The 12890-nt window shown below is 54.8% G+C and overlaps 5 protein-coding genes across 5 annotated transcripts; 1 reads left to right on the top strand and 4 right to left on the bottom strand.

The window, feature by feature from the left end:
• Positions 1 to 90: 90 nt before the first annotated feature.
• VTJ04DRAFT_8123 (uncharacterized protein) lies at positions 91 to 543 on the bottom strand (the record flags this gene model as incomplete). Its single annotated transcript, XM_069366526.1, has 1 exon — positions 91 to 543. One exon carries the CDS (start codon positions 541 to 543, stop codon positions 91 to 93), a length of 453 nt encoding a protein of 150 aa, XP_069217451.1.
• Positions 544 to 3310: 2767 nt separating this feature from the next.
• Positions 3311 to 3742, bottom strand: VTJ04DRAFT_8122 (uncharacterized protein; the record flags this gene model as incomplete). The annotated part of the gene is made up of 2 exons (XM_069366525.1): positions 3311 to 3609; positions 3691 to 3742. 2 exons carry the CDS (start codon positions 3740 to 3742, stop codon positions 3311 to 3313), a joined length of 351 nt encoding a protein of 116 aa, XP_069217450.1.
• A 36-nt stretch (positions 3743 to 3778) lies between these two features.
• Positions 3779 to 6934, bottom strand: VTJ04DRAFT_8121 (chitin synthase I; the record flags this gene model as incomplete). Its single annotated transcript, XM_069366524.1, has 4 exons — positions 3779 to 4499; positions 4562 to 6288; positions 6363 to 6541; positions 6916 to 6934. The coding sequence occupies 4 exons, from the start codon at positions 6932 to 6934 to the stop codon at positions 3779 to 3781; spliced, it is 2646 nt and encodes an 881-aa protein (XP_069217449.1).
• Positions 6935 to 6998: 64 nt separating this feature from the next.
• Positions 6999 to 7349, top strand: VTJ04DRAFT_8120 (uncharacterized protein; the record flags this gene model as incomplete). Its single annotated transcript, XM_069366523.1, has 1 exon — positions 6999 to 7349. One exon carries the CDS (start codon positions 6999 to 7001, stop codon positions 7347 to 7349), a length of 351 nt encoding a protein of 116 aa, XP_069217448.1.
• Positions 7350 to 9000: 1651 nt separating this feature from the next.
• VTJ04DRAFT_8119 (uncharacterized protein) lies at positions 9001 to 11656 on the bottom strand (the record flags this gene model as incomplete). Its single annotated transcript, XM_069366521.1, has 9 exons — positions 9001 to 9643; positions 9706 to 10147; positions 10212 to 10362; positions 10423 to 10659; positions 10722 to 10735; positions 10792 to 11177; positions 11231 to 11304; positions 11415 to 11551; positions 11617 to 11656. 9 exons carry the CDS (start codon positions 11654 to 11656, stop codon positions 9001 to 9003), a joined length of 2124 nt encoding a protein of 707 aa, XP_069217447.1.
• Between the last annotated feature and the right edge of the window lie 1234 nt (positions 11657 to 12890).

The following is a 12890-nucleotide window of genomic DNA, read 5'->3' as shown; positions in this document are numbered from 1 at the left end:
TGGTTGTGTGTGCGTGTGTTGTGTGTAGGTGCCCGCCGTCAAGAGGAAAGCTCTCGGATCGACGGCGGTGGCGATTGCCCGTTAATTAATTTAGTGGACGATGCTGTTGCGGACCTTGTTCCAGATGCCCGAGAGGCTGGAGCGGGCCGAGCCGTCGGAGCTGCCGCTGGGGCGGCGGCGGAGGGACTCGCCGTCGCCGTAGCCGTCCTCGGACACGAACACGTTGCCGGCGCCGCCGCGGCCGACGTGACCCAGGTGCGCGGCCTTGTCGCGGGCCTCGGCGCGGGCGAACTCCTCGTCAAAGTTCAGCGGGATGCGGGCGGCGGCCTCGTGGGCGTTGCCGGCGCCGCCGCGGCCCGAGTGGAAGCGGGTGGTGCCGGACTTGCTCGAGGTCGACGTGTTGGAGATGGTCTTCGCGACGCCCTCGGCCGGGGTGGTCTTGGGAGCGCGGAAGTAGTTGCCGGCGCCGCCGCGGCCGGAGTGGACGTAGCTGTTCTTGGGAACGGTGGGGTGGGGCTCGGTGATGGTGTAGACGCCAGCCATTGTGATGGTTGTTTTGGGAGAAGAGAGAAGTGGCAGTTGTGGTTGTTGTTGTTGGAGTGTTTGTTGACAGCGAGGTCAAGAGGTGTTGTTGAGTGGCAATGGAGAGTTGTAGTTGTGAGAAGCTTTGTATTGCTTTACTCTGGATTGTGTTGCTTGTGTCTGTGATGTCGAGGTCTTGAGGGCAGAGTGGAGGAATGGAGGACTGGACTTATATACACAAAGACCCTGCGAGCAGGGGCGTGGCGGTCTTTGATGACATGAAGGTGTGTGTAAGTTGTGTGTAAGTGCCCGGTGGTGTCAGTGGCTTGGCAGCAAACAGGGATCCACAGCCTCTTGCAAAACCTTTTCCATCACTCGGGCCCAAAGGCCGCCCAGCAGCCAAGGAGGGGAAGCACGCATGACCATGTCTGCTGCACAAAGCTGTGCGAAATTCCTTTGTTGTGTGGAAGCTCCCGGCAGATGCTGGCGGCCCCGCGTCAACGAGGCCTGCCAGGGGTTCCCGAGTATCTTCGGTACGTACTCGGAGCCCCTTCGGCCTGTCCCGAAAAACCTGGAGGACTGCGGGGCAGGGCAGTATCCACACACCACCTCCAAGTCGATCCAGACATGACATGCGGCTCCAGCTTCCTGCAGAACAACATGACCTACCAAGAACCGAACGTGAGTTCTGGACCTTCCTGGGCTCCGCCCGAGGACAGCATGGAGAAACTACGGTGTATGCTTCGGGCAACGACAAGTCCCATTCTCATTTCGAAATCACCATGGCGAAAAAAAACATCTCACTTCCAAGGTCGGTAGGTCCAAGGCGCTGGGCGCCTGGTTTGGGCAACGATCCCGCCCAAACGTCGTCATTTCTCGCAGAAGTTGGGCTTTGGAAAAAACGTACGGTTCCTACAATTGCGTCAGTTTCGTCAGTTGCCCTGAGGAGCACAAAATTTGCGTTGCTGGCGCCGAGACTCCAGTCACCGAGCATGCCGTTAGCTGATGGAAATCTCATGAAGCCAGTCACGCGGCTCGCGGATGGCTTTCTGTTACGCAATGGTTTGGACCCCGGCCAGGTACCTTTTCGCTGGGCGGCCCAGCAAAACGGTACTTCCGGGGACTGGGCTCGGCTCCACCGAGGAGGGTCTGCAAGGGACGGGATCGGTTGGCCGACCTTCTTGGGCGTGGTGTTGTACGACCCCGCCAGTGGCTAGCTGTGCAGTGCCCAGAGCTTCTTTGCCCTCTGTCATGTCTGACGTTCTCTTGGCTTGTTGGCGTCGGTTCAGCCATCTCCGGGGAAGCCACATCGCATACTCGCGGTTCACCAAACGCCAATGCAGTGTTCGATGCTCGATGCGGTGTGCTGTGAGGCAGCTCCTTCGCGCAGGAGCATCGGTATGCCCTGGCACCAATCTCGCGTCACCCCTTCATCTGCAGCTCCTGTTCGTCCAGCCATCCGGCTTCCCCAAACTCCGGAGGCCCCTTCTGGCGCTTTCGATGGCGCGAGACCAGATCACCAGGCTCATTCATGGCGCATCGCTGTAGTGTGCACGCAGCGAACGGCCTTGGGGTGAAGGGGCTCGTGCTGGGGTCTGAAGAGACTTGGCATCAAAGTTTTCCGGCCGCGTGAGCTTGTCCAAAAGTCTCTGTCTCGCCGTTGTGGAGTTTGCCCACTTCCAATTGGCATGTTCTGGTTGGAAGAAAACGCAGAAAACTCTCGAAGGAGAGGGGAAACTTTCCAAACATGGCGACTGGGACCAGGGCGCTAGGGCGGCAAACCCCAGGTTTTGGCAAAGCGATCATGTGGGCCCGTCCCGGGGGTCCCTAGATCCCGAGTGCCCGCCCTGCAAAAACATCTCCAAAATGTCCGGCGATCGAGAAAAAAAAGCTTCAACAACACCAAAAAGTGACCATGGGACTTCTTCCCGCCCCCAGCCTTTCCCATGTTAGGCAAGGCACGACCTCGTCATCGTCACCAACGTCGACCGACATGGACGAACCGGGAAATCCGAAACCGGCACGCGCGCCGCAACGTCACTTGCACATCACGAGCTGAGCGATGCTGAGCCTCTCTGGGTTTGCTTGGCTCGGTTGGCTTCCGAGCGCTGTTGGTGGCCGTTGACGTCGGCCAAGAAGCGCCATGACTGTAGCAATAACGTTAATGTTAGCTCAGCGGGAATGTCACCAATTTCGAGACCAAGCCTCTTGGCTCCCATAGGGCCACGACAGCCCAGCCAGCATTTTCCAGCCCTATGATGATGAGGCCCGAGTACCCCTCAGCCAGCCATCTCGTCACCGACGCTGCCCTGAGGCCGCTTGATTAAATCCGACATGTCGAGGCCTCTGAATTTACAGAGTAGTTGTTGGCAGTTAACATTGGGCATCATGAAACATCATGAATTGATCAGCTATGCAACTGAAGAGCTGAGTTGGTTCTTTGGGAAATGGCAACGCTCACCGCCGGGCGCTGTCTCGGGCCACGATGCGGCTTGAAGGCTGCTGAAAATTGCCTGACGGGCAACTCCAGCCTCACCGCGACCCAAAAAGACGACAGCCATCGTCGGGGGGATTGAAGAAATGACCAAGGTTCTAGATCTTGTCGACAAACAGGGTTGGTTGCAACCCGAAGAATCTTGGAACCAAACTTTCCAAGACAGGAAAAGACAGAGGAAGCCCTGAGACTTGACAACAACCCAACAAAAGCTGCAACCCTTCGGGCGGGACTGCAACGCCTTTCGTCCACTCCCTTGTAAGAAACCAAGAGTGACCAAAAATAATATGGGTATTATTTTCTACCAATATGTGCAATAACAAGACCCCGACGCGCTCTGCCCTCTATGAAACTCGGTGCTCCGCTCCAATCAAACGACATAATTACGTCGAGAACCTCGACAAGAACCAGCTGAACACAACACGCGCGCATCCGTGATGATTCAGCCGACCAATACTCAAGACCGCAAAAAACACTTCGTGGCACTGCCGTCGACGTGTCCTCGATAATCCTGACTGGCCGACCGAGGGGGGTTGCGTAGTGGTTCAAGACGAGACGCCGCGAGAATCGAACTGGCCCGATCCCAAGGGGTCCTGAAACCCGAAGCCGAACAGCAACAATCAATCAATCACAACCAAACAGGAATAGAAGAGTATCATCAAGAAATCAGAAACTCCGCACCCCGCCTCGCCGCAATCCCAGACCATCCACCCCTCCCTTCCTCATGCCACGCACCCAACTCTAGACGCCAATGCCTAGAGCTTAGACGCCGCGGAACATCCTCACGATCAAGAACCAGAGCATGCCAAGGAACTTGAAGGCCGACAGGCCAGCCACCGACCAGAGCACAATGCCCAGGTAGATGTTGGCGCGCTCGCTCTTGATCTCTTCCTCGGACTGGCCATTGTTGGGCACGATCTTCTCCACGCCGGCCGACGACAGCACCACAGCCACGAGCGCAAAGTTCATGATCATCCAGATGAGCACGACCACGGTACGCACGCCACGGTAGTAGTCCATCTGCTTCTCCTGGATCTGGTCGGGCGTGGGCGGCTTGTTCTCCTTGACGGGCTTGGTCGCGAAGACGGCCAGTTCGCGCTCGTACATGGCGTTGAGGTCTCCCTCGTCCGGCAAATCCGTCTTACCCTCGCCGTCCTTGGTGTTGACCGAGGGCAGCTTCTCGGCCTTGTCGTCACCCTTGGTACCCCACGTGATATCGTGGGTGTTGCAGAAGGCGTAGACGTTGAGGACGTTGGTGTAGGTAGGCGAGAGGAGCATGTACTGGATGAGGGAGGTGAACATGTGCCACGGGTCGAACATGAGCAGGGACGCCACAAGCCACAGGCCGTACGTCGACATGACGGACACGATGAGCGTCGAGAAGACCTTGTTCTTGAAGAGCGAGTCGACGCTGAAGCCATTGACGCTGAGATCCGTGACGATGGCATTGACGGCAATGTAGATGGCGGCAAACATGAGGTAGCTGGTTTTGTCCTTGTGTTAGCTGTGGTAACGGGAGCGAAAGCGGAAGGGGGGAAAGCATACATAAAGAGAATAGCCCAGAAAATGACCATGGCCATGTAGTATGGGCCCGACCCAGCCGGCCGGTTGCCCATCGACAACACGAAGCATGCCATGAGAGAGACACCATACAGCCACGTAAACACGACGCCGAGGATGTTGCCGACATTGCCCAGCAAGTGATCATCGCCCAGACTCGTCGTCAAGATCTTGAACACCAGGAAGAAATTACCGATAGCGAACCAGGCGAAAATCATGTTGACCGTGTTGAAGACGAACTCGAGGAAGAAGAAGAACTTGCGCACGATGGAGTGATCGGACCGGAAGAACTGGTGGAAGTGGACGATGGCGTAGATGGCGGCGAAGAAAGAACCGTTGAGCCAACGGCGCCGCTGCAGAATCAACTCCGTCACCGTGTCCGGCACATCTGTCTCGCCCGTCGCCGACTTGACGTACTGAAGAATCCAGTGGCAGTTGCGCTTGGTGACGAGCTCGAAGCAGAGAATACGATCCTCGGCCAGGTACATGTTGGCTGTGAAGATACCAGCGTCACCACCATGGAGCTTCTCGCCAGCGAAGTACTTCTCCAGGGGACCCTGCCCGCGCTTGTCGTTCTGAAGGGCAATGTACCGATAGGCGGAAAACGCACCGGGCAACACAGAGATGAAGCCAAAGGCAGACTCCAGGGGCTTGTCGAGGATGTTGCTCATCTTGTACTCGAAGTTCTGCGTAGCAACCAGAGGGTTGAGGAGGTTCTTTCCGCCTGGACCAAGCATAGCCTTGATCTCACCGCAAGCGCCAGCGCACATGGGCTCGAGGTCGAACGCCTTCCACAGGTGGTAGATAGAGTTGTGGCCAGGCTTGGTACCCGCGTCGATGAGCACGCAGATGTTGGGCTCCAGCACGCGACCAAAGGCCTGGAAGAACCAACGATGGGAGTTGATCTTCTTCTGGTTCTTCTCCTTCAGGCAGAAGAGCATCTGCACGGGTTGCTGCTTGGGAATCAGCTGGACGACGTCGTTCTTGATCACCATGCCGACCTGAGTGGTGTATTCGTAAATGTGGGCCGTGACGTCCTTGCCGTTGACTTGTTGCTTGGCGATACCCTCCTGGTACACACCCATACCCGCGAGAAGAGCCCTCGTACGGGGGTTGATCTTAGCGCGACCATCGCTAACGACACACACAACAATCTTCTTCCAGGCGTCCTTGCCCCACGTCTTGCTCTCGGTACGCTTGCACATGTACTCGATGTTCTTGAACACGCCAATCATGGTCCGGGCAAAGAGAATCTCGTCCTCGTTGTACATTGTAACGACGATGAAGAGCTCCGTGTGTCGCGGCTTGCTGAAGAGCTTCTGGCGAAGAGTGAAGTTGCACTCGTAGAATTCGGACGGGTCGCAAGTCGCCGCCGAGTAGCGCATGTGCGTGAATTCATCACGCTCGCCGTGGGGCAGTTGGTTCAGAAGCTTGGGCGGGATCGGGCAGTCGAGGACCAGGTTTCCCCGATACAACAGGACCTTCTTGACCGTCTTCGACCTCTTGACCGGCGCAGGGCTGGCCCTCTGCTGGACATCATCATGATATGGTTGGTCCATATGCGGACCATGCGGTATCATCGGTCTCCTATCATCGTAGTCGTAGCCCTGGTCGTATCCTTGGTTCGGAGTCGGCTCGTATGGCTGGTTATAATAGGCATCATGGTGCGCTTCAGGGTTGACTGAATAGCTTCCGAGATTGTCTACGGATTGCTGCCGACGTTGTCAGCTCCAACCTTCCCCCGAATACCTAAGTCAAGTACTCAGCGAGGGGCTTTGAGACTTACAGCCATCTGCATGTGTAACGCGTCGCCAGGACTGTACCTCCCAGGACCTCCAGGGATGTCCAGGTGTGATTGATTGTAGGGGTCGTCCATATGATAGCCATGCTGAAGAGGGTGCCCCGGAGAAGGCGTCCGGCGCGGCGGCCGTGTCTCCATGGGATGGCTTTCGTAGTAATCGTCGTCTGGATAGAGAGGTATGGTTAGCAAAAACCATTCCTGAGGCCCAAGGTCGCACGGACCGGTGTGAGTACCCGAAGTCAAAGAAACCTGTGCCGTTGAACTCAACAGCACGTTTGGGGTTGTTCACAACCAAAAGATCTCGTCCCGAGTCCCCGAAAACAGGAGCAAACAAGATTGTGGCGCCAAAAACAGTATGTTCCGGGTGCCTGATGCCCAGAATCTCTAAGTGCAAAGCAAAAGGAACACAATATACCCGAGGAGCCTGTCACTCGGGTTGGAGGAGTGGACGACGAGGGCGCGTGACAGAGTGAAGTCGACCGCGAAGCAAAAAGGGAGGGCCATGTGAAGAGAAGAGCGGAGAGAAATGACCACTTGCCTAACCGACTGTACGACATGGTTGCGGAGTGCTGAGAAACCTGTCTGAAACACAAGCAACTCTGCCGTTGCTACAGCGTAGGAATGTATTTGCCCCTCGCTGTCAAGAATGTTTGGAATTCGGATCAAGCGCCGCAATGCGGACTCGGGTCGGTCGTCTCAGAGGGGTCCGTTCAGCAAAATGCCAGAGGGGCTTTCGCTCGCGGCAGGAATGCAGACGACTTTGTTGGTCGGGGTATGATTGTACGTCTTGCCGCCGTGTTCCGGGTTCGTTTCTCCTTTTTGCGCCGCCAGAGCCGCGTGTCCTTTGTGGGCTTTCAGGCCGAGAGGAAGCGCGAGGATCGGATGGCTGTGTTTCTAGGTAGGAGGAGGCCGGTGCCCCGTCGCGTGCGGCTGGGCAGGCTAGTGGGCCACGGGAGCTATGGCTTGTTCTGAGCCTCGAGAAAGCCGCTGACGGATACCGTGAGTTCCCCTTTGTCGGTCGGTTGGTTGCTAGTCAACGAGCGGTCGTGAAATCGGACCTTTGCGGGCGTCTTGTTCTATTTCGAAGGAGAAGGATCGTCGCTGGGCAGGAGGTGGGAGTTTCAGGAGCCAGGCCGCAAGAACGGATGACAGGGATGCGAAGAGGACGCGACGAATGAAGGGGTTCTGCTTGCTGGGAAGTGCTGGGCAGGAGAGCCTTGTTTCAGTGCCCGATTTGGGGCTGATTGCAACCTCCCACAAGAAGGAGCCAACACCTGATTGGACCCTGTTTGCTGAGACAGCGCGGAAACGGCATTTGTGGAGGTCAGGTTAAGTTATTGCGGTGGGGTTCGGTTGAACTTGTCTTCATAGGTGATGTAGCAGATGGACCGAACTTTGAGAATCCGATTGCAGGTACTTATTTCCAATTCTGCAGCCAAAGTTTGGATAATAATTGTAGAAAAAAAACTATGTGGATTGTGTCGGTTCAAATCCATAGAGAACCTCAGCCTCGAAGTGCTTGCAACGCTATACTCTATTCCGTAAGTAGAGGCTGTGCCACTCGATGTTGGATAGAGGCTGGCGCCCGACTTTTGGGCGGGTTTATTAGTAGATGTTGGACCTGGAAACCAAGAATGGTTCGCTCCGCTTTCCGTCCTTGGCTTCATGGAGATGGAACCCCACAACCACCTTGCATATGTCTTGAGCGGCCTCCCAATATAACGTGATATGGACAAGGACGTATGGTGTAGTACTCTGAGAACCACAAGAACGGATATGAATCCAGGCAAGCAGTAAAGAATCTCACTAGATACCGGTCCATTTCACGACTCGCATACCCACAGTTGGGCCGATTTCCTGTATTTAGGTACATACTTTGTCCATGGGTCAAACCTTCTTTGCTTGACTCGCTCAACTAGTTCAATATTATGGCCATGATCCATGAAGCAAAACTCGAGTCGTTCGAAAGAACTATACCATCCTATCGACGTTGGCTGTCTACGCTTACAGTCGCCTCCTTCATCCTAGTCCACGTAAGCCAACAGGGAAACCAAGGCACTGCGGATTGTGGCGATGTCAAAAATAGCATTCAATGGCGGCCTAGAAGTGCCCCAGCCACAAACACCAACGCGGCATTCCACCATTTGTTCGAGAAAACGCTTGGCTTGGCGCGCTCGACAGGTGACAATGACGCGAGTGGGAATAGCTGTTGGAACGACAGCGAAAGCGGGGAATCAAGGAAGGCTTTGGCTGGAAGATATGCTAAACTTAGGTGCTACAAGCAGGGACTTGAATGTCCATTGCCCAGAGACAAATTTGACACCAGATCAATGATATCCGACTTGAGAGACGTGAAAGTCCCAGCACGTGGCAAGCCACAGTTCCGACTTCCCTGCCGTCCCTGGAGTTAGCCCCTCCAATTTTTCGGCTATGCGTCTTGCCGTCGCTTTCGTGGAACATGTTGGATTAGAGTCTTGTGTCTGTATCCCAGGACGGGACCATGCGAGGTCCGGTATATTTTCAGATTACCTTGCAACACGCCGGCTCTCAAGCCCGTGGCTCTTGACAACCCAGAGCCCCTAGCTACACTCAGGGATGGCATGAAGACAAGGCCTCATGTCCGTTATGAGATCTCCCTACCCAACTTCTCCAACTCCTCCTTGATGAAATGCCTAGCATTAATCAACTCGCTGGCGCCGTAGATAACCCTTCGCTTCACGCGATCACCAGTTCCGGAGCGAGCTGCCCACTCCTGCAGGTTCCCGTACTCCTCCATGGACCCACCGCCGACCATGAACACAATGGCTTCCGAAAATCCTTGCCGGCGCTGACCGAAAGTGGCTCCAGTACCAGGAGCTGGGCCACCAGGCAGAGCACCCGGCGCCGAAGCCCCTCCGCGCAGGGCAGCAGACGGCTGGGGCATCGTGCCGCGAGCATTGGCACTGCGGGGGTCGAAGTAGAGGTAGTTTTCCGTCTTGGCGATGGCGGAGGAACTGGCGCTGGAAGGATCCATGATGGACTCAGTGATCTTGGTCACTGTAAGATCCCTATCCACGGGCAGAAAGTTCTTGATACCACCAAGCAGCGAAGCAACGTTAGATGTGAGCGCATTCGTTGGCACACCCGTCTCCTTGAGGCGGTCCGTTAACCGACTCGAGATAGCTGAGAAGCGGTTGAAGAGGTCAGAAGACCCGGATTGTTGCTGGGCAGCTGTCCCCTGGTTGTTGATGGTCGTAAGCTGTGTCATCTTGGTGGTTGCTTTGACCCTAAAGAGAGATCAGTGATTAGCAAGATGTTCTTTGGCGGGAGCGGGCATGGAACTACATACTGCCGGATGTAAGCCAAACTCGTCTTGTCGCACCCTGCCGCCTCGAGGGCTTCCTCAAATTGTTGCCATTCTTGCCGAGAAACATCTTGCTCAGTACTGAGGAACCAAATGACAAACAATCGTAGTTTGTCTAACGGTTGGCCCTTGTCAGCTGCTTTGATATGCTCTAGCATTTGCGCCTTGGTCTGCTTCATCACGTTTTCTTCCAGTTGGAAGTAATTATCCAGTTGCCGGTTCTGGATCTCCTGCAAAATGGCTGCTAGGATGTTCATGTGCATGTCCAGGGTCGCTTTCCGCTCCCGGAGCTCCGGAAGAAGCGTGATGGCTGCCTTGAGATGTTGCGCACTGGCACTCGTGTCATTCTGAAGGTCCTCGAAGTTGCTGACCCCGGTCTTTTTGGTGATGGCCTCGGCTTCCTCCTTATACTTAGTAAGTTCGGCATCTACACCGTCATTGTTAGTGTCGTGCCCGCGAGCTAAGCTGTCGGGTTTTCCGGAGCTTCATACCAATGTCCTCAGCTACCTGGGGGAACGGCAAGCAGGCATTCTTGGCCCAGAAGAAGTCTTTGGCAGCCAAGTCATACGTCTTCTTCGTGGTGCCTTTGGATGGGTTGCTAGAGTCCACGGGGGTTTCGATGGTGATGCGGTTCAACTCAGTCTGTTCGGGGATTAGTAACGCCGACATTGTCACCGCGGTATCAGAGGGGAGAAATCAAACCTTGAAGATGTCGAAGCACAGACTCTGGTACGTCCATGAATGAGAAAGCATCGGTATCAGATCCACGTTCCGGTCCAGGATGATAAGCACGGGTCGTGACGAAGGGCTTGCGCCAGAGGGCCCCGAACGCGATTGTGACGAGAAGAGGTTATCTTTCGAGTTGACCACATGGTCCCGGAGTTTACGGTCAAGCTTCATTGCGATCATCTCGGCAGCAGCGCCTCTTGGGCAACGGATCTAATGGTTGTTAGGATCGATGAATCAGGAGAAGCATGTTGGTTGAGTGCAATGAAACGTACAATAGGGATGACTCCTGTGGCACGCATTAGCTGTCAATTCCGCAACCAACCTTCGGGAAGCTCAACATACCTGAGGTGACAGCAACACTGAACAGACCGCTGACGATCCTGTCAACCACATGGTCCAACTCTTCGTCTTTGGTCTTTGCGCTGTTCAAGGCCCAATATGTATGCTCCTTCTGCATGCCGAGGCTGAACAGATCTGGCTCGGTGACGATGAAGTTCAGATACTGGTCATAGACTTGGGCAATCTGTTCCGAGGTTCCGGCAGCAGCTGTTTGTGCTGCGAAGTCCTCCAGAAGTGGCCGGGGTATTGACGACAGGAAGTTGATGTGGGCAGCGCTGTAAAGCCCCTTTTGCAAATCCTTGGTAATCGCCTGCAGATTCGCCGCGGTGGGTTCGACAAGGTAGATGGCGGGAACGTCGGGAATTGCAGCTCTCTGGGAATTGATATGCCTTCAAACATTCAGCATGGGTCTCTGTGACCAAAAGGGCCAGGCCAGGCTCACATGTGCATTGTCACTCCCATCGACCTGAGATCCGACACCTGGAGGACGGGGCTGATGACATCGCGGCCGAAATCCTGCCCGGAACAATGGGTCAGCCATATGCCCGGTTTGAACTTATAACCGCCGGCAAGAAAGCGGGGAGACAGCGTCGAGGTTATTTGATATGGCGTGGTGTGGTGCTCACATCGAAGATAAGGAGCTTCCAGATTGGAATTCCATCTTTTGTGATGGGTGCCGGCAAGGAGAATCCCGTGGAATGAGGGTCGTCAGTCTCGGTAGTTTCGAGCGGCTCGTTCAAGTTCAAGAGTTTCTTGATAGCGACTGGAGTTGTCCTCGTCAGCTCTGGTACTTCCACACCATTCGCGCCCATGATGAGGGGTACATACAAACCTGCTTGTCGCGCAGCGAAGCCCCTCGAGCCGCCATGGCCAGTCAGCGTGCGCCAGACGGAAGGTATCCGTCGACGACTAAGACAAGAATTTTGGCGTTTCCAAGATTCTCCCTCTTCTATGTCGTTGCGAATCCCAGGCCAGTCGGGTTTCGAGGCGCCGCAAGGATTCGCTTTGTACCAAGCCGTTGCGGGGTCAAGGCGGTCCGATTCCGGGCTTCTCAGTTCGGAATACTCTGCCGGGTCCAAGGCATACAAGTCGAGGTCGATTCCGAAGCTCGAGGGTGGGTTTCTTGGGCGAGAATCAGATGTTCGAAGCCAACGTGGGATGGGTGATGTTGAGGATGGGTGCCAAGAAGTGGCCAGGTAAGTCGGTTGTGATGACTTACTGGATCCGGCCGTTGACACCACAAGCTCTGACGAAGGTACGGAGGTTGGGATTTCCAGCCAGCGTATTAACTCAACTCTTTGTCGCCCAAATCAGCTCAGCTCAAACCCCCATCGTTATAAAACATCTAGTTTTCTTTCTAATACCTCTAGTAGAATTGAGGATGCATGGTTCGAAGTGCCGCTGATGTGGTTGGCAAGAGGAGTGTGTATACAGTGCAAGAGACTGTGTTCACGTTGTTCCTTGCCGTTGACAACCACCTGAAAGTCTGTTGCCAAGTTTGGCGACACAAGAACTTTTTGGGAACCACGTTCCAGAATAGTCAGCCACTTTCAAAACTTCCCCCCTCATACCAAATTCCTTTTACTACCTCTTGAGATTGTGTATTCATATCCTCTTAAGAAGCACAAATGGAGTCTAACTAAAAGAGGGACATACTCCGTCAATACTCTGTACACGTTTTTTGACACAAGCAAGTTCAGTCGAAGTCGGGTAACCCATGCCAAGCTTCAGGTGGGTTGCTCCGTGTGAACTCAGACAAACGATGGGATGGGCCTTTCCATGTGGCAGCGCACGGATCATGCTGAGCCCCCTTGGCAAGCGAGCTCCCCTTAATGACGGTCGCGGCTGACCCGCAAACTGGGCGTCAACTTTTCTCTCCTTCAACAACAATGGACATCGCGTCTTCCTCTCTGCTGTTCCAAACTCCATCCATCCATCACCACCCGCTCGAATCTGATATTCCTGGGTCTAAAATCCATTGTCGCCGCACCATTCAAAGATTAATCTCTGGTTAAACCAGCCGTACTTGTCCGGGAACCTCTTGGGTTGGGTCTTTACTGGACCAACTTAACCTATTTGCATTGTCCTTCTCAGGTCCTCTC

This window comes from Mycothermus thermophilus, assembly GCF_041956435.1.
Source record: "Mycothermus thermophilus strain CBS 625.91 unplaced genomic scaffold VTJ04scaffold_5, whole genome shotgun sequence".
Taxonomy (NCBI): domain Eukaryota; kingdom Fungi; phylum Ascomycota; class Sordariomycetes; order Sordariales; family Chaetomiaceae; genus Mycothermus; species Mycothermus thermophilus.
This window is presented reverse-complemented; position numbering and strand designations above follow the sequence as displayed.